This window comes from Oryzias latipes, chromosome 6 (assembly GCF_053564925.1).
Source record: "Oryzias latipes strain Hd-rR chromosome 6, Olatipes_Hd-rR_3.1".
NCBI lineage: Eukaryota > Metazoa > Chordata > Actinopteri > Beloniformes > Adrianichthyidae > Oryzias > Oryzias latipes.
The window spans coordinates 27,120,397-27,146,377 of NC_136242.1; the positions used below are offsets into that span (position 1 = coordinate 27,120,397).

At 41.0% G+C, this 25,981-nt stretch overlaps 2 protein-coding genes across 3 annotated transcripts; both read left to right on the forward strand.

Annotated features, from left to right (window-relative positions):
* Nucleotides 1-1,433: 1,433 nt before the first annotated feature.
* Nucleotides 1,434-11,451, forward strand: uba2 (ubiquitin-like modifier activating enzyme 2). The gene is made up of 17 exons (XM_004069740.4): nt 1,434-1,725; nt 3,163-3,246; nt 3,324-3,394; nt 3,485-3,549; nt 3,627-3,727; nt 4,365-4,486; nt 4,985-5,052; nt 5,478-5,599; nt 5,767-5,866; nt 5,954-6,105; nt 6,664-6,757; nt 6,850-6,962; nt 7,829-7,984; nt 8,059-8,155; nt 8,284-8,389; nt 8,480-8,622; nt 10,238-11,451. Exons 1-17 carry the CDS (start codon nt 1,585-1,587, stop codon nt 10,435-10,437), a joined length of 1,935 nt encoding a protein of 644 aa, XP_004069788.1. The 5' UTR covers nt 1,434-1,584; the 3' UTR covers nt 10,438-11,451.
* A 390-nt stretch (nt 11,452-11,841) lies between these two features.
* Nucleotides 11,842-22,064, forward strand: ca5a (carbonic anhydrase Va). Of its 2 annotated transcripts, none has more exons than XM_004069742.5 (7): nt 11,842-12,249; nt 14,140-14,337; nt 14,998-15,116; nt 17,320-17,415; nt 17,551-17,613; nt 18,104-18,262; nt 20,584-22,064. In XM_004069742.5, exons 1-7 carry the CDS (start codon nt 12,108-12,110, stop codon nt 20,749-20,751), a joined length of 945 nt encoding a protein of 314 aa, XP_004069790.1. In that variant the 5' UTR covers nt 11,842-12,107; the 3' UTR covers nt 20,752-22,064. The 2 variants fall into 2 exon arrangements, with proteins under 2 accessions (XP_004069790.1, XP_078805052.1); XM_078948926.1 differs by lacking the exon at nt 11,842-12,249 and adding an exon at nt 13,484-14,055.
* Nucleotides 22,065-25,981: the final 3,917 nt, after the last annotated feature.

Genomic DNA, 25,981 nt, shown 5'->3' on the forward strand with positions numbered 1-25,981 from the left:
CACCACAATTCGGCATATATGTGGAACCCTAAGGTTTATATAAAAATAAAATATGATCAATCTTTTTGCTGTGAAAGATGATCTATCAGAAACAACTATTATAAATGAAAAATTTTCCGTAATCATCATCTGAAAAAAGAAATTATTCATGTTTTCAGTTTTTTACTAAAGTTTTTCATGTGAAAAATTGATTTTTCTGAAACCAGAAGCCACAAAAACGTTAAACGCCAACTTTGGCGCCGTTCAGACCGGTCCGTGTAAAATATTGTCTGACATTGAACCATTAAAAAGGTTGGAGACCACTGATTTAAGGTATCAAAACCATCAGCCATCAGATGATTTCATCTCTCTTGAAAAGACGATTTAAACTTCAGACATTAAAAACAAACCAGTGACTCCAGTTCAACTGGAGATTAGATTAAATGTAAACAGTTCAGATCAGCTCTGGCCTTCACCTCCATGAGGTCAAAGTGTATGTCTTTGTGGAAGTACCAGCGTGCTTGTTTTGAACGAACCTGTGATAAGTTAGTGACATGTTTTATGTTTTTGTGATGTTTAACACAGCAAACATGGGTTTTCTGTAAGTATGAAATATACAGACTGTTAAATGGGGAAACAGGAGGAATTTTACTGAACAGCTTTACTACAGTTTCCCGAATTCACCTTAAATAGAAAAATTCAAAGAAGGATCAGAAAAAAAGTGTGAATTCTTAGTTGTTTGTTTACAATTTTCTCTTTTTTACTTATCTTATGTTGATATTCTTGTTACATTTTGTAGTTCTGACATGTTTGCTATTCAAATGTATGTATTATTTAGGAATTATCTATTGTTTTATTTTATTTGTAAAATAAAAGATATATATTATTTTGTATATTGGTCTTTTTAGACATTTTCAGATTAAGTTCTGTGTTGCTCTCTTTATAGAATTTTTGTATCTTGAGTATTTTTTCCCTTTTTTTTCTGTTCTGCTAAAAAGCTTTTTTGTTTTTGTTTTTAGTCTGCTTTTTCCCCAAACATGGAGTACTAGTTTTTATTTTACTTCTATGTTCCTTTAGGGGCTCTGTATTTTTTCTTGTTTTTTTTTTAACTTAAATGCTTTTTTTTTTTTGCTTTAATAATTTAATTACAAGTATTAAAAATCAGTATGAGTCCATTTCAAAATGTTTTTCTTGATAATTATATATATTGTTTTTTGTGTTGAACGATAATTGATTTTTTTTTACTTTAATTGTAGAAATGTTTGTTTAGACTTGATCTATTTCAAAATATGTTTTTTTATTATCTTTAAAGGTATTTTTAATTGGTGATTTTTTGTTTTACTTTTTAATTTGAAAGCTGCAATTGACACAACTTTAACAATATTTCTACTTTGAAGCTAATGTCAAATCCATTCCAAAAATGTAATAAATAAATAAAAAATCTTACTAAACGTGATCAATGCAAAGTCTAAACGCTAGAGGGCGCTGAGTAAAGATCACCGAACAGAACGGCGGTGACCCCGTCGTGGGCGTGGCTTTGCTGCTGATGAAGAAAGCTAACCGCTAGCCTCCCGGTGCTACAGACTCGCTTTTTAGCCGAACATCATGGTCCAACTGGTCGGTTCCCTTCGAAAAGAGCTGGCGGACTCCCTCTACACCTGCAAGGTCCTGGTGGTGGGAGCTGGGGGGATTGGCTGTGAACTGCTGAAGAACCTGGTCCTCACGGGCTTCAAGAACATCGAAGTGGTCCGTGAAGTTTCTTCTATGACTGTTGTTAGCTAGCACTGTCTTTGTACTGCACACACTGGAGGCATGCGGGCTTGGGCTAATTCCCGAAACCTGGCGATTTGGAATAGAAAAACGACTCTTTTGAGTCGTTTTGGTGTAGCTTGTGTATGGATAAGCCATTAAACCGCGAGTTTGATTGTTTTTGAACTCGAGCTGTGGTTTAGCGATGTAGCATGATCATTTGGCGCCATTCTCCGTGGTTGGTTAGCCGGTTAACCTGTCTCTGCTGTGTCGGGCTCTATCATTAAAAAAAAGTGGCTTAGTGCCAGCGCACACACGCAAGGACAGCTCTTTGTTTAGACCTTCCATGCATGGAAGGCTGCTAAAATAGCAGACCGAACGCTCGCTTGTAGCAGAGAAAGCGCAACAATCTAACGGCAGAGGAGCAGTCATGAGTAGTTGTCAGATATGTGCACTGTATAGCCAATTCCAATAAAACTATAGGTTACATGCATCAGATTTAATTACTTTTCAACTTTGCATATAATATAACGGCTTAAGAGAGAGATTGTCTCATTTTTAATTTGGAATTACTCACACCTTTCCATGTATTTTGTTTTATTTACATTCATTTGTTCATCTTTCATGGAAAAGAACAAAACAAATGTCTGTTGACTTTCATGGATCAAGCCCCCCCCCCCCCTCCCCCTCCCAACAAGCAAATCAACAAAACCAACATTCAGGAAGAAATCAGATATTTCGAGACAAATCCAACTATTGTAGTTTTAATTCTTAAAATGAGAAAATTTAATTATCAAAATGTCAGTAAATCAACCTGTTTACACAATAATTGGATGATATAAGAAATTGGATTATAATTGCGGTGTGCATGTATACAGGCAGGAGATTTAAAGGTAAATTTTTAGCATATAAGAACATTTATTTTAAAATATACTGCATCAAACTGGTCTAACCCTAAAGAGTTGATTACTAGAAATGAGAGTGAAAGACATAAAATGACCAAATTTGAGCTGTAAAAGAGGGTTAAAGTTTTAAAAACTAATTGCGCTGAACTGAATGAAACCCAGTAATCCTGTGATTACTCTAAAGCAACGCTTTACTTTTTTCTTTCCTCTCGTATTGAAGCCTAGTTCTGGAGAGGATGATGAAGAGTGTAAGTTAAATCATAAACCCACTGAGATGAAACCTCTTGTGAGAAGTCGCCATTTGTCTTAATCCAAAATACAAGGCTTATGTTTGATATGAGGCATGTGGAGATGTTTCCGGATCAGTTTTAGCCCAGATTTCTTGGTTGGGGGTTATTCCCAGTTTGTTTGTTTATTACTATATTTATTGTTTGAATCCTAAAAGATGGAATAGGTCAAGGACATTTAGGTTGGAGCGCTGAATTGTGATGGTATTTCATCTCTTTGTTAAACCTGTGTGCTCCTGCAGATCGATTTGGACACGATTGATGTAAGCAATCTGAACCGACAGTTCCTCTTCCAAAAGAAACATGTTGGCAAGTCCAAAGCGCAGGTATGGAAGCAATTTTGTTTCTCCTCCATCGTGCCTGCTGACCGACCTCCTGACCTCCATCATGTCATTCTTCTCAGGTGGCGAAGGAGAGCGTCTTGCAGTTTTGCCCGAGCGCGAATATCACAGCCTATCACGACAGCATCATGAAGTGAGTGTTTGGGTTTTTGTTGTTAAGTGACTGAAGCCCAGAGCTCCCTCGCTTTTGAGGAACTGAACTCGCCGGTGTCTTTTCCAACAGCCCCGATTACAACGTGGAGTTCTTCAGGAAGTTTATGCTGGTGATGAACGCTCTGGATAACCGAGGTGTGCTGACGCCTCAGTTGCTCTGAACGCCTGAAACTGCCCCAACATTTGTGCTTAATCGGAATGTTTCTGTGCAGCGGCGCGGAACCATGTGAACCGAATGTGTTTGGCGGCCGATGTTCCGCTGATCGAGAGCGGCACAGCGGGTTATCTGGGACAAGTCACCGTCATCAAGAAGGTGCCACAGAATTTTTTTTGTCACATTCTAAGTACAGTAGTCTCTCATTTATGGCAGGAGTTGCATTCTAAAGATAACCTGCAAGACGCAAAATCTCCAAAGTATTTAAATAAGTATTTACTTATTCCAATTATTACAGATGTTTTGATGGCAGAAACCTCACTACACACTTTTAGTGATTTTATCTGACAGACATCAACATTATCCCTTTTTTTAAACACTCGAAGTTCAAAATAGAATTATGTATTATAGAACAAAAACAAAGATCTGCACACATTTGAAAATGTATTTAAATGTTTTGAGCTGAACACATTCTGTACAGGAGACACAGAGATTGACGATGGTCTACGGCCAATCAGGACGCAGAACACAGTCTGCTGTAAATAAAGGCTGTAAATGTATTTGTCTAAATCCTAATATTGCTTTCATAATAAGAATTTAAACTTTTATTTTCTGTTTCATCAGATTCATTACAAAAATATTTGTGACTACAGTTAGATTTACTTCAGGGCTAAAAAGGAAACCATCCTGCTTCCCCAGTGGATTATGGGATATTTCCGCTCTTTATAGGAACTAAAAGGCGAATTGGACTTCACTCTACGGTGTGCATTTCTTTTCTTCTCCCCTCATTCTTTAGGGACTGACAGAATGTTACGAGTGTCAGCCAAAGCCGGCCCAGAAGACTTTCCCAGGATGCACAATAAGAAACACGCCGTCTGAACCCATCCACTGCATTGTCTGGGCAAAGTACCTTTTCAAGTGAGGCTCCTGTTCTGAGTTTAAATCCATTTCAGTCCAGCAGCACCTCTCCAGTCGGAATGCTGTCGTTTTTTGTTAAAAAATGCTCTCAGGGTGTCTTTGAGTGAAATCTTCTTTTTTATTGCACACTGAATCAAAATTACATTCTCCTGACTACCAGCGATACTAATTTGAAGCTGGAACCTGGATATCTTCCAGCCACTGCACACTCCTGAAATAACTTATTTTGGTAAATACAGAGAATATTTATGGCTTCTATATGATACCAAATGTGAAGGGTGGGAATTGTAGTTTTTGGGGGGATAAAAAAAAAGAGTTTACTAGAGGAAAAATGTTTTCTCAGGTTGTTTGTTTTAAGTCTTGAGCAAACACTTTTATGAAATGGATCTTTACGAGCGATTTACCAGCAGAGCTGATGACAAACCATACTGAAGGTGTTTAAAGCAGACTAACTATTGTTTTCTGATGGGCTCTTTGTGTGGCTTGCTGTGGTTTCAGTCAGCTTTTTGGTGAAGAAGACGCCGATCAAGAGGTTTCGCCGGACACAGCAGACCCGGAAGCTGCATGTGAGTCCGCCAATAAATTGTCCATCAATGCCTCCATCCTGCTGCCTGCTGAAAGCTGCCTGGGTTTCTAACTTTTGTAATAATTAGAACCCTTTGATCTGACGAGCGCTCCTCCTGCTCTAAATCTGAACGTCATAATCTTAGTTTGACACAGGGTTTAGGTTGAGTTTGGATTTTCCACCTTTTTTTTTTTTAATGTGAAACATTTCGTGCAGAGGAACCAGAGACAAGTCAGCAGCTGCTTCACGCGATATTTTAAAATCCTTGTTTTGAAAGCAGCAGTTATGATTCAATCAGCAGAAAAACCACAGAGGTTATATCTTCCTGAATCTGTTCCATAAAACCACCCTGATGCCCGGCAGAAAAGACATACTTGTGATGCAGAGGATTGTTTTTCATTGGAAAAGTTCTGGTTTGTTTCACAGGGAATCCAGAGGAGGCTGCAGCTCGCGCTTCCGCCTCTGAAAAGGACGGAGACGTAAAGAGAGTATCCACCAAAGAATGGGCTCGCTCCACCGGATATGACCCCATTAAACTCTTCAACAAGGTAACCCCCACCCCCCATGAAACTCTGATTTCCCCCTGTGTTTGTACTGAAAGTGATGCTGGGCTTTAGGCTTCATTCACCAACAGAACATTTCTAGTTTCTGTCAGGAATTGGGAGTTTGGCTTTACTGTTACTGATGTTCAGGAACGCCTTTGTCTCCTCTGAAGCTTTTCAAAGATGACATCATGTACCTGCTGACCATGGACAAGCTGTGGAAGAAGAGGAAAGCCCCCACACCTCTGGACTGGACCCAGCTAGAAAACAAAGGTGAGAATGAGGGGAAGGGGAATGTTTTTCTGCTTTTTATTTCATTCATGAACATCATTTCTCTTCTCATCCTTAATTGTTTCTCAGCTTCTCCGGAGGAGGAGAGTCCCGCCTCAGGTCTAAAGGATCAGCAGGTTCTGGGGGTTTGGGGCTGCTGCCAGCTCTTCAAGCACAGCGTGGAGACTCTGCGCTCAGAGCTGCGAGAGAAAGGAGACAACGCAGAGTTGGTTTGGGACAAGGTACCCTCATGATTTGAAGAGATGAAAAAATGGTGTCCTTAATGGTGCTGGACTTCAATCACCAGAAGAGGAAAGAAATTAACAGATATTTTCTTTGTATTCTTTTAAACATCATCTGTGGATGATTCTGCAGCATCCTGAACCGATTTTAACCCAGAATTTATGTTTATCAGTGTTTGTCATTTCATTAGGACTTCATGAAGTCTTTAATTTTTTTTTCTTTTCTAGCAAATATTTTCTCTAAAAATGCAAATTGAAAAACATTAATGTTCTGAAGCCCTTGCTTTACTTCTAAAGTAATAGAGCTTTTTGTTGTTTTTAAGTAGATTTTTTATATTTATGATGAATGATGATTATGATATGAAAGCAAAAAGGTTATCTGAAGCTGTGGTGTTTCAAAGTCTCTTGTTGCCCTCTGTTGGCCACCAAAGGAACTACATACAAAACCTCCTTGTCATGTGATTAGAGATCAGTGTTGTGGGAATGCAGTTGTAGTTAGGATTAGGGCACTGCACAGGAAAAGTCATTTCTTTACCGAGTCTCTCCTCCCGGTAACAGGACGATCCCGCAGCCATGGACTTCGTCACTTCAGCTGCAAACCTGCGTATGCACATCTTCAGCATGAACATGAAGAGCCGCTTTGATGTCAAGTGTAAGTTTTCCTCTTCCTTTGACTGGTCATGCAGAAGTGAGCAAAAAATTTTTTTCGTGTTTTAAGCTCCGGTTTTCTTTGCCTCCTTTTAGCGATGGCAGGAAACATCATCCCGGCCATCGCCACGACCAACGCCGTCATCGCAGGCCTCATCGTGCTGGAGGGACTGAAGATCCTCTCAGGAGAGCTGGAATCCTGTCGCACAGTTAGTTTTTCTTTATATTAATGCTGGGTTATGGATGTCTGTTCTGCTCAGCATCTTAACTTCATCAACTCGTAAAACAGCCACTCCAATGAAAATCGTGATTTTTGTGTTTTTAACATATTTTTGTAGAATTTTTCTCACAATGGAGGACAAATATCAAAGAATAAAAAAAAGGAACTGCGTTTCTGATTATTTGGTATTTCCTTATTGAAATCGCATTTGATCAGGATCAGATGAAAACTGAATGCCTGTAAAAGCTCTGACTTATGCTGGGAAATTAGCTAGGCTAACTTCCGCGCCAACAGTCCTCCCAAAACCCCAAAACAAATTTCTAATGAGCTTCTGCTGCCCTGCAGAAAATCTGTTTCAAAACCAACACAGGTTTTTTGATTTTTAGCTAAAAACTGCATAATCATAATCAAAAGACCCCTGGGATTAAAAAAAAGTTGTTGGAGTGGGACGTTAATATGTTCTTGAAGCATTTTTCCCATGATGTAGGACATGTATAAAAGAATTTAAGATTTCTGACTATTGTTTTTATTCAAATCAGGATGAATCAGGACCAAACGAAAAAAACGGTGTGAAAAAGTTTTCAGTTGTGACGTAGAAACCATTCTGATGCATCCACTGACACAAACCAGACAAAAAGATCTGTGTACGTCTTCGTTCTGAGCTGGCATCTGGCTCAAAACTCAACTACTGGGTAGCTCCAATATTGCTCACAATTGTTGTTGCACCACTAATGTTTGGTTGGGATTGTTAAGAGCTGTAAACTAGCAGGAGACGGTGCTTCTTCCGAACTCAAAAGCTTCAGGGACCTTTAGCCTATTGCTTCAGGAGTCCCCTTCTCCTCTGTCTCCCTCTAGATCTTCTTGAACAAGTGCCCCAATGTCAGGAAGAAACTTCTTGTCCCGTGCGTTCTGGATCCGCCCAGTAAAAACTGCTACGTGTGTGCGAGCAAACCCGAAGTCACCGTCAAACTCAACGTGCAGAAAACAACGGTTCTATCCCTGCAGGATAGGGTAAGGCGGCTGGAACCTGGAAAGCCTGCAGCTCTATGGGGCTGGAAGATTGATGGCTCACTGTTTGAGTGCAGATCCTGAAGGAGAGGTTTGGCATGGTGGCTCCAGATGTGCAGATAGAAGATGGAAAAGGAACCATCCTCATCTCCTCAGAGGAGGGAGAGACCGAGGGTGAGAGAAACCTTCCTGTCAGGCCTTTTTTTGAAATGGAAGCTAAACCAATTTAAATTCTAATTAAGCAAAGGATTTGTATGTTTGTTTAATGGTAGTTTTGTGATGTGCGTTTGTTCTTTTCACAGCCAACAACAGCAAATATCTCTCTGACTTTGGGATCCGGAACGGCAGTCGCCTCCAGTCTGACGACTTCCTGCAGGACTACACTCTCCTCATCAACGTCCTGCACACGTACGCTCCCCGCTGAAACCAGGGAATTTAACCTTTCGCGCTCGGTCCGCCATCCACCACTGAATGGTGTCCCTATGTCTCGGCCTACAGGGAGGAGCTGGAGCGAGACGTGGAGTTTGAGGTGGTCGGAGAAGCCCCGGACAAAGCCCCGCCCCCTCAGAGCAACCCGGAGGAAGTGAACAGCATTACCAACGGCAACAAAGACTCCGCCCAGCCGTCCACATCCTCCAAAGGTCAGCCTCAAACACGGCACTCGTGAATCCAAATAGTCCAGTACACCCAAACTGATTTCAGAAGAGATCTGACTGCACTCCTGAGACAAAATTCCGCTTTTCACATTTGGGATAAAAGGCATTACCCAAAATGCATTTCATCTTTTGGGTTGTATAAAGGTGGAATATGTGTTCCGAACTTTTTTTTTTTAACGATAAAAATAATTCTTAAAACTTTACATTTAAACATTTCATGTAAACTACGTGTTAAGTTTATTCCAGCTTTCATGTGACCCTTCAATGTGTTGCCATGGCAACATTATAACTCGACGAGGAAGCAAAATGTTATGTTTGCCTTCAGTCATAAACATTAGCACACGTTTGTCACATCAGGAGAAAAAAAACAACCTTCATGGCCGTGACCTTTGACCTGTTTTTGAGAGCGCCATCTTCAGACGACGTGGAGCACCACGTCTGAAACTTTGGTTAATTTCATTTAAAAACCCGAACCATTAAAGGCTAGAGGAAATATGTGTGTTACTTAAACAGTTTCTGGTAACCAGGATGACAGCCTTACAGTCGGAATAGAATCTATTTAGTTAATGTCAATGTTTGTACAGTCGATAGAAAAAGGTTTCAGTGAAAAGCTGCTCCAAGATGAAATCATCGTCATGTGACACTTGACCTCATCAAGATAACAGAAAAGCTGTGGGAGACGATTCAATGGTTACTCTGCTACATATAAGTAAAGCGTCTGACCTTTTCACCTTTTGAAAGGTTGAGATTTTAGCAAAAATTCCACTTCATGCAGTTTGGAAATGATATAGTCTTAAATGAAAGTTATTCAAGGTTTTAATTTTTTCTTTCTGTAGAAATGATTTAGTTTTTTATCAGTGCATTTTATGTCACCTGTGTAACACGTTCTGTACTTTGAAGCAGAAGAGGAAAAACTCAAACTTCCAGATGACCTTCAGTTCACTGAAAAACCCACACTCTACTGTTTTTTCTATTATTAAGAATAGATTCTTATAGGTATTTTTATTTTTCTAGAAACTATATAAGTTTTTTCCATTACACTTTTTTATCCACATAATTTTCTCCTTTTAGCAAACAAACATTTAAACATTTGAAGCTGCAATTAAAACTCAAAACTTTTAACAAAGATGACTTTAGTTTACTGAAAAATGAACACATTTACTTTTTAAAACCAATCAGTATCTTATTTTCAGTTTAGCTGTAAACACTTCACCTTCAAGCTAAACTTTTCACCAAGTGTGGCTTCATTTTTGTTGAATTTGTTATGATTTCAGTGAAGAAATAAATGAAACTTTATTTCTAGAGCTTTTCTCAACACTTTACTGAAGTGCTTTACAATAGAAAAAAGTCCACCAAAAATTCAAAACTGAACATTTTATGAAGAAAATGTTTTAAAAGCAACAGCATAAAATTACAAAAATTACTCAAATTCATTAATGACTGATAATAATTCAATAAAATGTGTCAAAGAAAATAAGATACAGAGTATTTAAAGACATACGTTTTCAAAGCTGAAATTTGTCGTCCTGCATCGACCTCATTGGTCATTTTTTGGTTGCTCCGTTGTCTTGCGTTTGCGTGATCTTTCCTCTTTTTGCAGCGCCAGCAGACGAGGATGACCTGATGATTGTGGACTCTGACGAAGAGGAAGGGGCACCCTCCAGCTCCGCCACAGTCACCAGCGGCACCAAGAGAAAGCACTCGGACCTGGACAGCGACAAGAGCTCCACCAAGCGTCCACGAACGGACCCGTCTGCAGCCGCGGGCGATGAAGACGACGACATCATCGCTCTGGACTAACGTCTCTCCTGCTCTGCCTTGAAGAACTTTATTTTTGTTTTTGGGATTTATGGCAGGTTGATTCTGGACAGACAGTAGGCCTCTTTAATGAAGAACAGTTCATGTCCCCTGTTTGTACTCTCGTCCACTCCCCTCCCTCCCCCCTCGAACGTGTTTGTGTTTTCATACTCTCTGACATGGCGTTGTAAATAGGTTTTACATTTTAAAAGTTTTGAAAAATGCATTAAACTTCTTGTTATTGTTATTGAGATGCGATTTTTGGTCTTGAAAAGCTTTTTTCTTGACGCCTTCAAGTGCTTTTTATGTATTTTTTTATAAATGTACTGTATTTCTCATGCTACACGAGTCAGGGTGTCTGTGCTTTTTTTGGGGGGGGGGGAATTGCAGGAGAACCAGATGAGAAAACCAAAATATTTTTCTTATGTTGGATTCTGGATGTTGATCAGGACAGGGAACTCTGTGTCCTTCAGCCCGGTACTGTACCCGAGGCGGGGTTGAGGGTTCAGAAGCTGATAGTTTGTGGCCATTTGTTGCCAAAAGAGTGTTTTGTTTGCTACCTCTTTTCCAGAACTTTATTAAGCCTGCAACGCCACCCTTTCCTAAGGAACCCCAAAAAGGGTGTTGTGGTTTTTCTTTTACCTGCAGTTTGTTTTTTAATGCTCAGACTGAGACGTTGAAAGAACGTCCTCCTGTCTCTTCTAAAGGGCAGTTTTGTTTGTAGATGGAGGCAGACTTGTAACTCCCCTCCCTGCAGAGCTGCAGATCAGTTTCACGTCGGGGAACGAGGATCGAATGGCTTTTAAGCTCCTGCCGGCTTCTCGTGACTTCCCACGTGTCCGTGTCCACTGTGCTGACTTGAGGAGCAGCGAGGAGAGCCTTGTGGACCAATCAAGACCACAAATGCAAACAGAGGAGGGTTCCTGTTTTGACAGATTTCTTGTGTACAATTCTGGTGTCTTGTTTTGCACAGTTGTAGTTACTTCTAAAAGTCTGAAATAAATGGTTCTTCAGTGAGGTGATTGTTTTATTTCTTGCTTTTCAATGATTTTGTTGCTATAAAAACATAATTAAACTGTTGACAAGTTATTGAAGGTATATTTATTTTTTAATTAGCAGGGACGAGTTGAATAAACATTGTATCTGCATAAACTGTTGAACAGACCTTTCAAATAAGATACTAAAAAACAAAATTCCTGGAAAAACAAAAAGTACTAAATAAAATATATTGAAAACAAAGTGAGCCGACATCAACAATGCTTGGCGATGACGTAGGAATTGTTCCTGCTGTTTATGATCTCGATGTGTTTAACGCCCCCCCGAAGCGCGTCGCTGATTCGCTAACGTTTGTCAGAGGAAGCAGCTGATTGGCCGTGTAGTTTCTAAGGCGAGTGCTGATTGGTCCCCTCTCTTTCTTTTTTTTTCATTGTCAAACTCGTTACATCAGTAGCACGGGGTCGCTCCTCTGGTACTTAAATTAATTTCGGTTAAAAGGACGCCGTTTAATCAGGAATTCCTCGCTGTGTCACTTAATTAAAGCCGAAACCGACCCCCCCTTTTCTTTCTCCGCCTTGGTTGGGGGTCGGGACGGAGTGAAGCGTCCAGCCGATAGGTTGTGTTAATCAGGTCAAAAACCTTCAAAACGAGCGCGTGCCTGCAACAGCGAAAACAAGATGGTGACTCTGACTGCAGCTGTCAGACCGCTGGTGCCTCACCTTCGCCGACAGCTTGTTAGACACGGGCAGAGTCACCGGATAACGCCCGTACGGAGATGCAACCTGACTGCGTGCTCCAGCAAATATGTGCTGTCTCCAAGTGAGTATGTTTTTCCGAGTAAATTTCCTTCACCTTTAATACAACTTCGATAGCAGGCGATTACATATTATTATTATTTTTTTGGATCGTACAAACAATAATAGACGGTCAAAGTTGCAGGTACAAGCGAAAGAAAAGCTCGTTCTGGAATGTTCCATCACTGGATTCGGATCTTGAATGGGACTGGATCCGGTTCCAGGTTTTCCACAAAAGTTGAAACACCCTCAGAAATATCCAAACACGGGGGTGGGGGTGGATTTAAAGCCCTTTCACCTACATAGTTGATGGGATCTTTCAGGCTCTGTTTATGAGAATAAAAACTGTCCCATATTTTCAAATTATCTGCCTTTTTTGATAATGTTCCGTCCCATGTCTTGATGTTTCCGTGTTCAAAATCAAAATACGTGTCACGTCACGTGACACTAGGTGATTAAAAAATACTGATGAAAAAAATAATAGAAGACGAATGAGAAGTTTTTTTTATAGTGAATTTTATTATAAATGTTTGTTTTTAGCTAACCTCGTTTATGGTATCAGGCTTTGCTTTTATATTCCCTGAGTTATGTCTTTCAGGCACAATCCCAAACGGTGCAATTTCCTTAAAAAACCTTATATTTCATGCTGAAAATAGAAATTTTCTCAGCAAAATTGAAAATTTTAATGTTCTTCTGTTAACCCAAGGCTTCAGCAACTTAATTATCCTTTCTTTAACTAAATAACCGTGAAATAGTTTTGTTTTCTATAAAGATCCTCCACATGTACATTTGAAGGATTCCAATGAAATAAATATGTAATTCCCAGTGCTTCTCCATGTTGCTTACTAGTTTTTTTTTTAGATGGCACTGCAGTGGAGTGTGTTGTCTACATTAATGAGTTCATGGCAGAACATTGTCTTATGTTCTGGCTCATTTTGACCGGTTGTCTAAGGCAAATTTCTCCCGCCTTTCCCCTTCACCAAACGGACACTTTGCAGCTTTTTGGGGGGAGTTTAAGGTTGTGACCTGACAAGCAGGGATGCTGGGAGTTTGCTTTCTTCTGCTAGAATCAAGCAAGGCTTGTTCCCCGACCCTCACCGTCCTGGTGTTTCCTCCAGTAAACTTAAAACCTGGATGAAAGAGGACAAAAAAGACTTTGTAAGCAGTTATTATGTGATTGTTCAGTAACCGTATCAGGTGAACGCCTCCCCCAGGAGGAGCTGCTCCTGCTGCAATCCCATGAAGATGAAGGTCATCTCGCAGTCAGATCCGCTCAGCTACAGAGAAACTTTAAGCCTCAAAAGGAAAACAGAATTCTGAGCCGCTTTGTCGTTTTTTTTCCCCTTTTCTTGTTGGTTTTGGATTGGACATAAAAGGAAGGAATCTCTGAAATTGCATGTTTAGTTTTTCTTTTTTGTATAAATAGAATGTAATTGTTTTGTTGCAGAACAGCTTTGAGAGTTTGGGCAAAGGAACTCAAACTCTGCAAACGCTGAGGTCCCACTCTGTCGCTCCTGCTGTGGAAGGGAGCTGGGGGCGTGCCAGGACATTCTTTGTGTCACTTTCTGCACAGCCAGCCCCTTTTCTCTTATTTAGGTTTTCCTATAAGGAAGAAAAAAGTCAGGAGTGGAAGGAAGTGCTTTTTACTCAGTTCCTTCTTAGAGCCTCAGGCAGGAGGTGTGTGTGTGTGTGTGTGTGCGTGTCGCTGCTGTATTGTGGTGTGTATATCTATTTTAAGCTTTTCATTAGGTGTTTTGATTTTTATTACTTCTAATTTACTTAAAAATGGACTGTCTGAGAATGCACAGAGCAGCAGAGGACACCATGAAAAGTAGGTGTCTGAGCGTGTTTTCTTCTTCCAGTTTGATTATCTTCTTACTTCTTCTTTTTTTTTGCACTCTTCTTCACTCCTCAGTGCATCCCATGTGGCAGGGACCCCTTGCGGTACCAGGAGGAGACCGCCAGTCCCCTATCGACATCGTGGTGAGGAAGAGCATCTTTGACGGCGAGCTGAAGCCCCTGGTCACCAGTTATGACCCGCACACCTGCCAGCAAATCTGGAATAACGGTTATTCCTTCCTGGTGGAGTACGACGACACGACCGACAAGTCCAGTAAGTGTTTTTGAAATTCTTTAAAACAAACATTTAAGAGTTTAACAAGATATTTACCCATGAAATCTGACTCGAAGGTGCAGTTTTCTCCCTAAATGTCTGTTAGTTAAAGAAACTCTGAGGAAGGAGAATGCATGTCTGGATCGAGATAATAGGCTTACCTAACCCTTTCCCACCCACCCCTCAGCTCTCTGTATGAATCCAGTAATCAACCCTATAATGAAGCTGTGTAAATTGGTGACAGTCACATGACTTCCTCTTTTGTCTGAGCCTTTTTCAACCCACCAAACACCCCGACTTCAAAGGGTTTGGTTTGACCCGGTGCCACAGAAACCCCAGCAGGTTGGAGAGTTCAGTGAAAGAAATGCATGAATGTCTCCAAACAAAGAGGCGCAAGTCTTTTTTGATGACTCACTCTGAGCTGTTTGCATTGCTGGATCTTACTGCCATCTATTGCGAAAGCAAAAAGTCATTACTTCTTGCAGGATTCCAGCTTCTCCTTTCATGATTTCCTGGAAATTTCCAGGTGAGCCTGAACAACCTGTTCCTTGACAGATGCCCTCCTGTGTACAGAAGACCATTGTTAAGCCCCTGGATTTTTGTTTTTTTGTTTTTGTTTCCTAAGGTCTTGTTAAAATCTGCTGGTTGTGTGTTGTGCAGCTCTGAAAGGAGGCCCCCTGAAAGACAAGTTCAGGCTCTGTCAGTTCCACTTCCACTGGGGGGAGACCAATGCTTGGGGGTCGGAGCACACGCTGGACCGGAAGCTTTTCCCGGCAGAGGTACAGAAAAAAAACTGCGACGCAAACAAAAACAAAGATGATTCCAGGAGCTAAAGAAATATTTCAGATCTCCATAATTCCTGCAAAAAGTCCTTATAAGCTGTAGAGAAAATCCCTCGATGCGGTTTTTCTGAGAAATGTCAGGATTAAAAAGTAGGAAAACGATGCTCCTCTTCCTCACAAGAGCTAAATCAGGGCTGAGCATGCTGGGTAAATCTGCCTTCATGGTGCCAAAGAAGACTCTCATTGTTGAAATGCTTCACATCTGCAGAGAGACAGTCTCCTAAATTGGAGTTAAACACTCCAAAGACCAGAACTGTTCTTTTCTCTGGGCTTTGTGAGCACACAGGACTTCATCTCCAGTAGGCATCTGTCCCTGGTTTATGTTTTCTGTCCCGTCTATGTTTAACCCCCCCCCCCCCCCCTTTTTATTTCAATTTTTTTCTAAAGTCATAAACTTTCCTTTTTTAGTTTTTTCTTTTGAACTGTTTTTTCCAACCATCATTTTCGTTTTTATTCTGACGTTCTAAATTTTTTACACTCCTCCACATTTTTTTCCGTAGCAACTAAGTAGAATAAAAAAATAAAAACATGTATGGAAAAACGGCTGGAAATACGATTCAATGTCTATTTATACAAACAGTAAAAAAAACATTTGCCTCGTTTAGCTTTCAACAAATAATTTGAGCAAAACAACAAATAAAACACTAAAAATAATTAAAACAGTTTTCTTTTTTTCCATTTTCTGATTAAGTTTAGACACAATAGACTGTTAAAATGGATTAACTCTTTATTATTTTTTACTTGAATCAATTTTCATTTATTTATTCATTTATTTTTATTTATTTAACTAACAAGTGTTAGAAAAGTAGAATCTGTTTAGTTTTTACAGGTCAAAAATCTGCTAGAAAACCAAATACTTTTAATTTAGGAATTTATTTAAGAAGGGGATCTTTTGAATAAAAACATTTGGATTTTCTGCACAACCTTTGGACAAATGTTCTGAGGACACAGTAGAACTTTCTGGAAAACTTGACTGTTCTGCTCCATTGAAGGTCAAACTGACAGCTTTTCCAAAAAGAAACTTCAGACCAGTAGTCAAACACGGCGTTGGCAGTATGATGGTGTGACGCTTGCTGCAGAACCACAAGTTTGGCTGAGCTGCTGCATCGGGGCTGAAAATCCGTCTGAGATCAAACATTTCTGTTAAAACAATTAATTTAAATCATCCAAAGTCTACGTTTGGGTCAGAATTCTTAGTGCGCATTGCTATTTTTTGGGGGGTGTTCAAACCTACAACTCCAAAATTGTAGGTGTCTGAGTTGTGTTAACATTCATGGTAGTGGAGACTTTAGATGATACTTTAGTAGTAGGCATGGAATTTGGACACGGTCTTACGCTACGCACACACTGGGCATGTGCGGTGCATTCAAGAACCAGCTGAATGTGGGTTTTTGCAACCCGCTTTTAGCATATGATGTTCAAACAGGTCTGTTGCTTCCTGATAGCGGCGCACAGTTTGAGGAGGCAAAGTGTTGAATATCTTGTGAATCTCCCTCCAGGCCTTTTCTTTCACTGCTCTTTTCTGATATCTGAAAGACTCCAACCAGAACAAAACACAATTATTAATTTCTCCTTTGTGATCGTTTTCAAATGGTTGACACTTCTGTGTTTTGAAAAAGACTCTGCCTCTGCATCACTGCCAAAGCCGAGTCTCTGACTGGTCACAATCCAGCAGGTCTAACATTTTAAGTGCACGTTTAATTGGTCTGAAAAGGGACGTAAAAACTTGCGTAGCGATGTGTCAACGTGATGAGTTTGTAATATGGAAGCCTGAAATGCACATATACGCACATTTACAAAGACTTACTTGCACGCAAGTTTCTGAGCCCGGTGTGAACGGAGCTAAAGTTCAGTGTTTTAAATGTAGAAGGAACGGATTTTTCTCCCGTTTTGTTTGTAAAAACATTAAATGGATTTATTTAGAGCTGCTGCAGGATCTGGGATTCTTTTCATCATTCAACCAAACAAACACAAAAGGGCGTGTTTGTCTTCTGCGGGCAGGTTAGGAGACCGCGGGGGCGGCTCCGTTCTTTGTTGGAAGTTCAGCCACGTTTTCAGCTTCAGCGGAGCTGGAAGACACCAGAGGGGTTTTGGGGTTGAAATGGTTCACGTGTCAAATGTGAACTTTGTGTGTTTTCAGCTGCATCTGGTCCACTGGAACTCGGACAAGTACAGTCTGTTTGAGGAGGCAGTGATGGAAGATAACGGCCTGGCTGTTATCGGAGTTTTCCTGAAGGTACACAAACACGCTCGTCAGAGCACACGGACGCCGAATCTCTGACCGGCGGATGTTTGGCGTTGAGTCATGCGTGCGTTAGCTGAGGAATGGTTTGACCTTTGACCTGGACCAGCATCTGTAATCTTTGCGCAGGTGGGGAAGAGACACGAGGGGCTGCAGAAGCTGGTGGACGCACTGCCTGCTATCAGACACAAGGTTTGTGCAATATTTGCACACATGTACACACGTATTCACAACTATCCTCACTTTTGGGGAAATGGTGCCCTCTTGTGGTCCAACCCTCTTACTTTAGCTACATAATTGCCATCCTCTTCAGCACAGAAGAAATTAGCTTAATGTGAACCCATGGATGAGTCAGCAGTGTTCAGGTTCCCTGAGTCAGCACTTCTCAGGAATCCTGAGTTAGCAGTTCTGATGGACCAACCAGCACCCTCTGCCAGGGTTTGGAATTGATGAAAATGTGGATTTCTTTTTCTTATCACTCCTTGAACAAAAACTCTACAGTTTAAAATGGGAATCTTCATAAATTTAACTGCTTTGTCTTTGATGTTATTTTAAATATGTCTGACACTTCTGTTTTATCACAGTTTTAGATGTAAAAAACAAAACGAAATTGTCGTCTTTTCATGCTTTTATTTTGTCGTCACAATCTGCATCTCAGCGGTTTGCCTCATTCTCCCTGCAGGACAGTGTGGTGGAGTTTAACCGGTTCGACCCCGCCTGCCTGTTACCCACAAACACCGACAACTACTGGACTTACCACGGCTCCCTGACCACGCCCCCTCTGACGGAGTCTGTCACCTGGATCATCATGAGGCAGCACATTGAAGTCAGCCATGACCAGGTACCAGATTGGACCAGATGAAGGGCCTGGATTACAGATCATGAAGCAATCGGTTTCTTTTTGAGACGCACAGCTCATCAGCTGGAGTCCAGATCCACGTCAGGGTTTAGGGAAGAACCTGTCATTTCTTTGAGGTCAAATATAATCAGGAACCAAGCTGCAGAAAAAACAGTTAAAGGATGTGGAAAAAAAGATTTTCTTTTTCGAGTATTTTACTGCTGAATTCCTTTTTTAAAAATACTTTATTACACTGAGGTTGTCAGAAATCCCACAGTACTGAAGTGCACCTCAATGCAGCTTAAGCATTTCTGTTTGGCTCGGTAAGAAACTATACCAGTTTTTTTTGGCTCAAATGTAATACTTAATAGTATTAAGTACTATTAGGTATCAGGACAAGGTTTCTGCAGAAATGTTCTCCCACTAGCTTACAGCCCCTCACAACCCCTAACCTAACATCAGTGGTGCAACAAAAGGGGTGAGCAATATTAGGGCCGTCCAGTTTTGAGCCAGATTCCAGCTCGGATGAGTAAAAACGAACACGTACGTGGATCTAGTCGTCTACAGGTGGATGCATCAGAATGGAGCAGAGCAGGGAGCTTGTGGCCCACCGATTGTACCCTTTACTTCACAACTACAAGCTTTTTCCATTATTATCCATTCCATTATTTCGTCTGCTACTGATTTACAATAACTTAAATAAAGAAATGCTTTTTAAGCTCAATTATCTTTTATATATGTCTTCCATCAAAAAAATACTACAGGAACATATTTAAACGCCAAAAACGTCAATGTCTTCGGAGTGGGTCTTTAAAAAAGCTCTCAAGGTAAACTTCACCAGAAAGTCACTGCCTTCCTTCTGCAAATGCACCACACTCATACAGATGGGTGTCTGCTTCAACTCTGACTGCGATGAGGATCTGCAGACTGTCATTAATGGCTGCATTTACACTGCAGGTCTTGATGCCCATATCCGATTTTCTGACTATATCCGATTTTTTTTTTTTTTTTTGATGACGTGCTTACATCATCTTTTAAAGGTGACCTGTATCCGATTTTTGCATTTACACTATACAATGCTGAAACTATCAACGTAGACGTTCTGAGGACTACGTAGCAGCATTTCCGCCTTCCGCGGACCTCCTTCGGACTTTTGTGTCTGCGGTTGTCATGGAGGCAACTCAGCGATGGAAGGAGGCGTTGCCTTGGGCGCTCCAGAGGGGAGAGAAAAAAGGAGGGCTGCTCGGCTCTCTCTGTTTGCAGACGTGCTGTACTAACAGTTTCATCCAAGTGTTGAACCTTTCCTGCGCGATGACTTCTCTTTTTCCGACCGTGGTCAGAAACACACGGGAGATTTTCTCCAGGGCCGAAGGTGGATTCTCCTTCGGGGTTCACGTTCCAGTTCTGAACCCTCAGCCTCCAGAGTGGGTTAAGAAAGACTCCAAAACTTTTGGGGGAGACACCTTATTTTTAATTTACGGTTCTCCGACTCCCCCGCTCCGCGCTCACACCCCCTCTCCTCTCCTTACACACACACGCATACACAGTCGGCGCGGTCCCCATCATACACGCCCCCACTCCGCAACACAAGCAAATAAATAAATGGCTTCTGGCTTGTTCCATAGCAACGGTGTCCAGCTTGATTAGTTACCGTTTGCGTCCCGACCGGGAGTAACAACGGTTTCCGACTTCGGTCTGAAGCCTGAGGCTGAAAGGTAACACGCTGACAGCAACATCAGCGCACAAAAGCACTTTAATAAGTCATGTGGTGTCTTGAGTTGACGTCACTGACGTACGACTCGCATTTACTGGGGAATATCCGATTTGTCTGCTTACATGGTACACGCAAATGCACGTATCCGATTCTTTTCCGATTTATGTCCACATATGAGTGAGGCCTGTATCCGATCGGAGAAAATCGGAATCCATGCGCTTTTGTCCTGCTTACACGTTCACCGGTCATATCCGATCTGTGCCACATGAGAGGAAAAAATCTGAATTGAGTCACTTGAACCATGGCATTGTGGATCACAACAGTTTCTTCAACACAAAAACAGTGGAGCATAACTAAGATGATGTTAGAAGTCCACAGGAAACTGGCAAATACCACAGCCGAGAATTGTGGGAAAGCATGACCATTAAAAAGTAATTTTATCTATAAAAAAAAAAAGAAGAAATCTTGATCTAAATATGTTCCTGTGCTGCCTTCGTGTGACTGCAACTAGTTAGTGCAGGACTTTGCTGATTTTACTTGAGAAAGTAAAGTAAAAGTGTGTGTGTGTGTGTTTAGTATTTGTCTCACTGTTGGCCCCCCTCCTCCACAGCTGGCAGTCTTCCGGAGCCTCCTGTTCACCTCCGCCGAGGAGGAGGTCCAGAGGTCCATGGTGAACAACTTCCGTGTGCAGCAGCCTCTGCGGGGCCGCACCGTGCGCTCCTCCTTCATTCCCTTCCTGCAGGAGGCGCCGGCGGAGCACGACGAGCCGATGCCCTGATGCGGGTCACAGTAACGAACCCCCATCGCACAAACCCCGCCCACTCAAACTGAAACTCTGACTCTGTTCACACCGATGAAGGGACGTCTGCTGTGAGAGGCAGACCAAATACTGTCAGCGCTCATCCTCGGTCGCGTCAGGTTCTACCTGCCGAGCTGCAGGAAAATCACAGCGCCCCCTGGTGGTGCTTTTATCCTCAGAAGCTGTTCGTTTTTACACGACTTTAGCAAACTGCTGTGTTCGGAAAATGCAATGTAAATCTCTGATTCCAGAAAGTTGTGGTCGTCTGTTACAGAGAGCTTAATTGTAGATACTACGTTTAGTGAGTTTTAACTGATTTTCTTTTTTAATATGCACAAACAAAATACACGGATGCACCTCGGAAATAAACCCAAGTGCCTTCAGTGTATGGGAGATTCCCCTTCAGCTAAGGAAGGGTCCAATCACACAGCCTCACCCTTTCAGTGGTCCTTCATTCATTTTAGTCATTCTTCAAACACTGTTTTGATTCTGCAGATGAGGAATTTTGTAGCTAAGAACATGCGTTGCCTTATCTCAGTGTTTTTGGTTCTACTTAGGCCCAGACGCTGCGCTAAGCGCAAAGCGTGCGGCACTGTTAGCGAGATGAGGGCAGATGTGCAGATAAGAGACGCCGCGGGCGGTCCAGTCATGTCTGGCAGCGCTAAAAACTCACGGTTGGCTTGTAAATCTCTCGGAAACAACGGTGCAGACACAATGCTCGCTCTTCTTCCTTACGCCGAAGGCCTTACTAGCAGCGTGAGGGTCAAACTCATCCTGAACGCCACAGAAACGTCAGTGAAAGAGGCCACAGGGAGGTGAAGAGGTTTTATTTTAGGTTCTAACAAGGAAAGGAAAGAATTGCTCTGCCTTCATCCTCACACATTTGTTACTCGTCTTCATCGGCTCATCTAAAGCCATTTCATGCCTTTCATTCTGTCGAAACGCAGCTAACTTCAGGAATGAAGCCCTCGGCCTCGTGGAGCTTGCTCCCATGTTTTAGCAGATGGATGTTGTGTATCCTACAAACTGTTTGTTCAGTCTGTAGCCAACATTCCTGCCCTGTGGGGTCCCGCCGGGCCCCTCTCTCCTCCCAGCATTCCTTGCTCCACCTGGATTGGCTTCAAGACCTCCATCCATCCATTCGGCCAATGAGCATTCTGCTTCCCGTGACCCTCCCGCTTCCCACGGGGGGGTGCTGCAAACCACCCATCTGTGATGTAAATATGACTTTTAAAGAAACGTGACTTTATTGACTCATTTATATCAATAAACATGTGTGGAGTCAAAGCAGATCCTCCAGTCGTTTGTGTTCTTTTACGCATAAAACACTCGGCTTCCAGCCGGCAACACTGGCAGTTTAAACAGCGGGCAGCCCGCTGAGGCACAGCCGATTCATCTCACACGAGACACCTGATCTGCTGTTTGTGATCATCTCCAGTGTGTGAAGCTGGAGTCAGATCCAGGTTTGAAGGACTTCTGTTTTTTTAGTGGATCTCTTAAGGGCCCCACATAACAAAACATGACAAAACCGCTGTGTGTGTCTGGACTGGAGAGGCAAAGTGCCGTTTTTAACAGATTATTTTAGGATAAATCCACCTGAATGTGCAGCACGCTCTTTGAGATTCCTAAACCCAGTAGCTGCTTGTTCTGCCCTCAGAAGAAATCCTATGTGTGAGAATTATTTGAGTTTCTGCAAAGCTCTTGTCCTTTTCAAACACATTGGAGGCCTTTGGAGGGTTTCAGTTGAGGTTTTACCTTATGGAGCATCAGAAGACCTTCATCTGGTTTGAACCTCACACGTTTGGACTTCCTGTTCTGCTTTGATCACTCACCTTTTGGCAGAACCCTCTCTCAGCAGATCAGGAACTGATGGTAGATGTTCTGCAGAATTTCTGTTAAGAAAACGAATCGCTAGTTCCAAAATCTAAATAGGTTTTCCGTATCCTGAAGCTGCTAAGTAGCCTCACACCATTACTTTTCATTTTGACTCTAGATGCGAAAGAATGCAGATGTTTTGTTTTATTTTATTTAGTCACAGAATGTTTGCTCAAAAGTCTTAAAGTCCCTCTCCAATCATCTACTTTAAAAGCGTTCCAAGTGGTCTTTTAATTATGATTATGCCTTTTTTTTAGCCAAAATAATAAAAAAAAGCTGTCATTTTCAAAGACAAAGTTTCTACAGGGAGGAAGTAGTTCATCATAATGTCACCTCTGAGTTGTTGGCGGGACTGTTAGCATGTAGTAAGCCTTCTTTGACTTCCCATCATTCCTTTGTTCACACTCTCTCCTGCTAGTTTAACCCTTGTGCTATCTTAGATGACCCCACCCTTACATTGACATGTTCTCCCTGCCATGACAAAGGTGGATAAAGGTGGAAAGATTTCATGTAATCCATGGACACCAGTGAAGATCACAAATCATTGAAGAAAAAAGGTTTCAGAGCACTGTCTAGTGGGTCTAGATGACCCAACTCCCAATGTTAAAGTGCCTAGGATAGCACAAGGGTTACAGGAAAATATTTATTTCACTTTCTCTATTGGAGTCCAGAAAGTTGATTGACTTTCCTCCAATCATTCTGTTTTTCAAAAAACCTCCCCAATGATGAATGCTTATCTATCGCTTCAAACTTCTTTGAATATAACTTTATTAATTAGAGAGAGGACAGGCGACAAATTTCCCCCCCTCATTTTGAAATTGGTTTCAGTTCAACCCAAACGAGATCAGACGAGCAACAAAACTCCACTCATGCAGTTGAAGGTCGACTGTGGAGCAGCTGTGAAAAGGCGCTCCTTGTTTAGCTCGGGTGTAGATGGGTTAGAAGCATGTTTAGCAAATGCTTTCTTTTCAAGTCTTGAAACAATCTTTTATGTGCTGCAGAACAAACAGGAGGAGCTGTGGAAATCTGAAACGGTTAAGACAACACCAATATTGCAAAATCTTGAATTACTCCACTCATGCTTGGGATTTTCTCAACCATGTGCACATAATGACTCAGAGCTCCACTGGCGTGTTTAACTCCAAATACCAGAAACGAATGAACATGGCCTCCTCCAGCTGTTACTGAGCAGTGAACTGATCAGTGCTCGCGTTTTAGTTCATTATTGATCCCTTTAAGAAGATTTTAAGCTTCGTGCATAGATTTTGACCAATAATGGGCTGGATGTTTGGATACTTTTTTTCTTTTGTTGGTTGATTTTGGCTTAAGAAGAATTAAAAGTTTCACTAAGTTTCTGAGGGTTGGACAAAACCTCAGCTGAGGCTAATAATCAATGTTTTACCTAATTTCTGAAATGTTTTTAATATACCTTAGTTTTGTCATTTTTAATTCTATTATTCAACAATGTTTCAAATAAACCAATCAGTGAATTACTTTTAATGATTTTATTTAGATTGTCAGAACTCTACTTGAGAATTTTTCACAATTCTTACAACACAGGCAAATAAAATGACAAAAATGCTAGTTATTTAAAAAAAAAAGAAGATAACAATATGCCATTTTCAGTTGAAGATGTTAAAGAAAGGCTTACTATTGCCAAACAATATGGAAAATGATAGATTACTGTCAATTTCAGTAAAACAACCAAGAAGTTTTCTAACAAAACTTCTTTTGTGTACATGTCTGGATGCTTATAAGTATCTTAAAACTTGTTTTTTTTTTCTATCAAGGACACCTGGGAAGAGGTTTGAGGTTATACTTATTATAATTATTTTTTTAATTAGCTTACTATTTTCACATCTGTTTTGACTGTCACCTGCCAACAGTTTGTCTCTTATGTAGTCAAAGAAAGCTTCTTTTGTTTCACCTGGGATTTCTCCTCATTACATTTGTATTTGGTTTGGTTAATCCATTTAATCTAAAGCTGCTCTCTTACCAAGAGTACATCTGCAACAGCTCTTTATGTGTCTTTATGTGAACTTGGGGCTCTCATGTCTTATTATGTGAAATCAAACAAAGCGACTTAAAGAAACCTGATCTGTGCATTTAAAGAGAGAATTTGTTCGAATGGCTTGAAAAAACTAATTGTTTTTGAGTTTTTCACAATTTCTGCACCCTGGAAATCAGTTCATAACACAACAATGATCAAATCCATACTTCTACTTATAACGAGTCTCTTAATTCTTTCGTGCTCCCCTCCCGGAGAGATGGATATCAGACATTTATTCCTCTCCTGCTGAGAAAGTCCTGTGTGACCTAAAACATAAAGATGAACTTCTCAGAGTCTCTGGTCTTTTTTTTTAGGCTTTTATTTGTTTTCTTTCTAAGCTGCAGTTGAATTCTTTGTCTTTTATTTCCGTTTTAACGTCTGCACAGATCTGAAGCCTTCATTCTTCTAGTGAACTCAAACTCCCATTGTTCTTCCAACAGACACACCAGTTCTGATTCTTCTCTGAACTCCGGTGATATTCAAAAAGTTTAAAAAAAAAGCTTCCAGCAGACCTCAATCATCTTTGATAGAGTGGAAGGGATGGGCGGTGGCTTCCTCTGTTAGGTTGTTTCAGCTTCTTACTCCAGTGTTGCAGCAGCTGGGTGTCCACCTGATCGAAGCTGACCTTTGGGGTGGAGGTGTGTTGTGTTTGGCTGGAGCTCCATTCTTTGCAGCTCAGTGTCCCTTTATTGAAGGAATATGGACAGACGGAGCTTTGAATTGTGTGCAGCTTTAAAGGCTCTTTGAAGGGCCATTGTGATACAGAGCAGGGAGACTTACATTATTTAAGATTGTTTAAAGGAGGTAGCCTATATTGTGCAGAACAATGCTCCTAATGAGGTCCTACATGTTAATTTAGCTGCAAAAAGTTAAAATTTATTTATTTAAAAAAAGCAAAAAGTCCTAAACAATGGTATTAGTGCTAATTCCACCTGCTATGAGGGCAACTGCTAAAAGAACACATATGATGCTGAACAATGCTACATTTGAAATAATTTTTTTTTAACATTGATAAATTATCTGTATTTTGAAAGGCTTCATAAAGAAGACGGGTAATGCTAAACAATTCAAAAGAGGAAAGTGCTGAATTAGCTTGCTAAGAGGATAGGAAAAAGACAAAAGAAAACAAAAAAATAACTAATTAGTTTAAAAAAGAGGATAACAATTTGCCATTTTCAGTTGAAGATGTTAAAGAAAGGCTTACTCTTGCCAAATAATATGGAAAATGATCATATAAATAAATTATGTAAAGATTGGTAAACAAAAAAGAGGGTAAATAGACCT

Bases quoted from the DNA above. Each gene is read 5' to 3' on its own strand.
- uba2 (XM_004069740.4), top strand. From the start codon at position 1,585: ATGGTCCAACTGGTCGGTTCCCTTCGAAAAGAGCTGGCGGACTCCCTC. The intron at 3,728-4,364 runs GTGCCACAGAAT...CTCATTCTTTAG, and splicing joins AAGTCACCGTCATCAAGAAG to GGACTGACAGAATGTTACGA. The intron at 6,758-6,849 runs GTAAGTTTTCCT...GCCTCCTTTTAG, and splicing joins GAGCCGCTTTGATGTCAAGT to CGATGGCAGGAAACATCATC.
- ca5a (XM_004069742.5), top strand. From the start codon at position 12,108: ATGGTGACTCTGACTGCAGCTGTCAGACCGCTGGTGCCTCACCTTCGC. The intron at 14,338-14,997 runs GTAAGTGTTTTT...TGTGTTGTGCAG, and splicing joins CGACACGACCGACAAGTCCA to CTCTGAAAGGAGGCCCCCTG. The intron at 18,263-20,583 runs GTACCAGATTGG...CCTCCTCCACAG, and splicing joins TTGAAGTCAGCCATGACCAG to CTGGCAGTCTTCCGGAGCCT.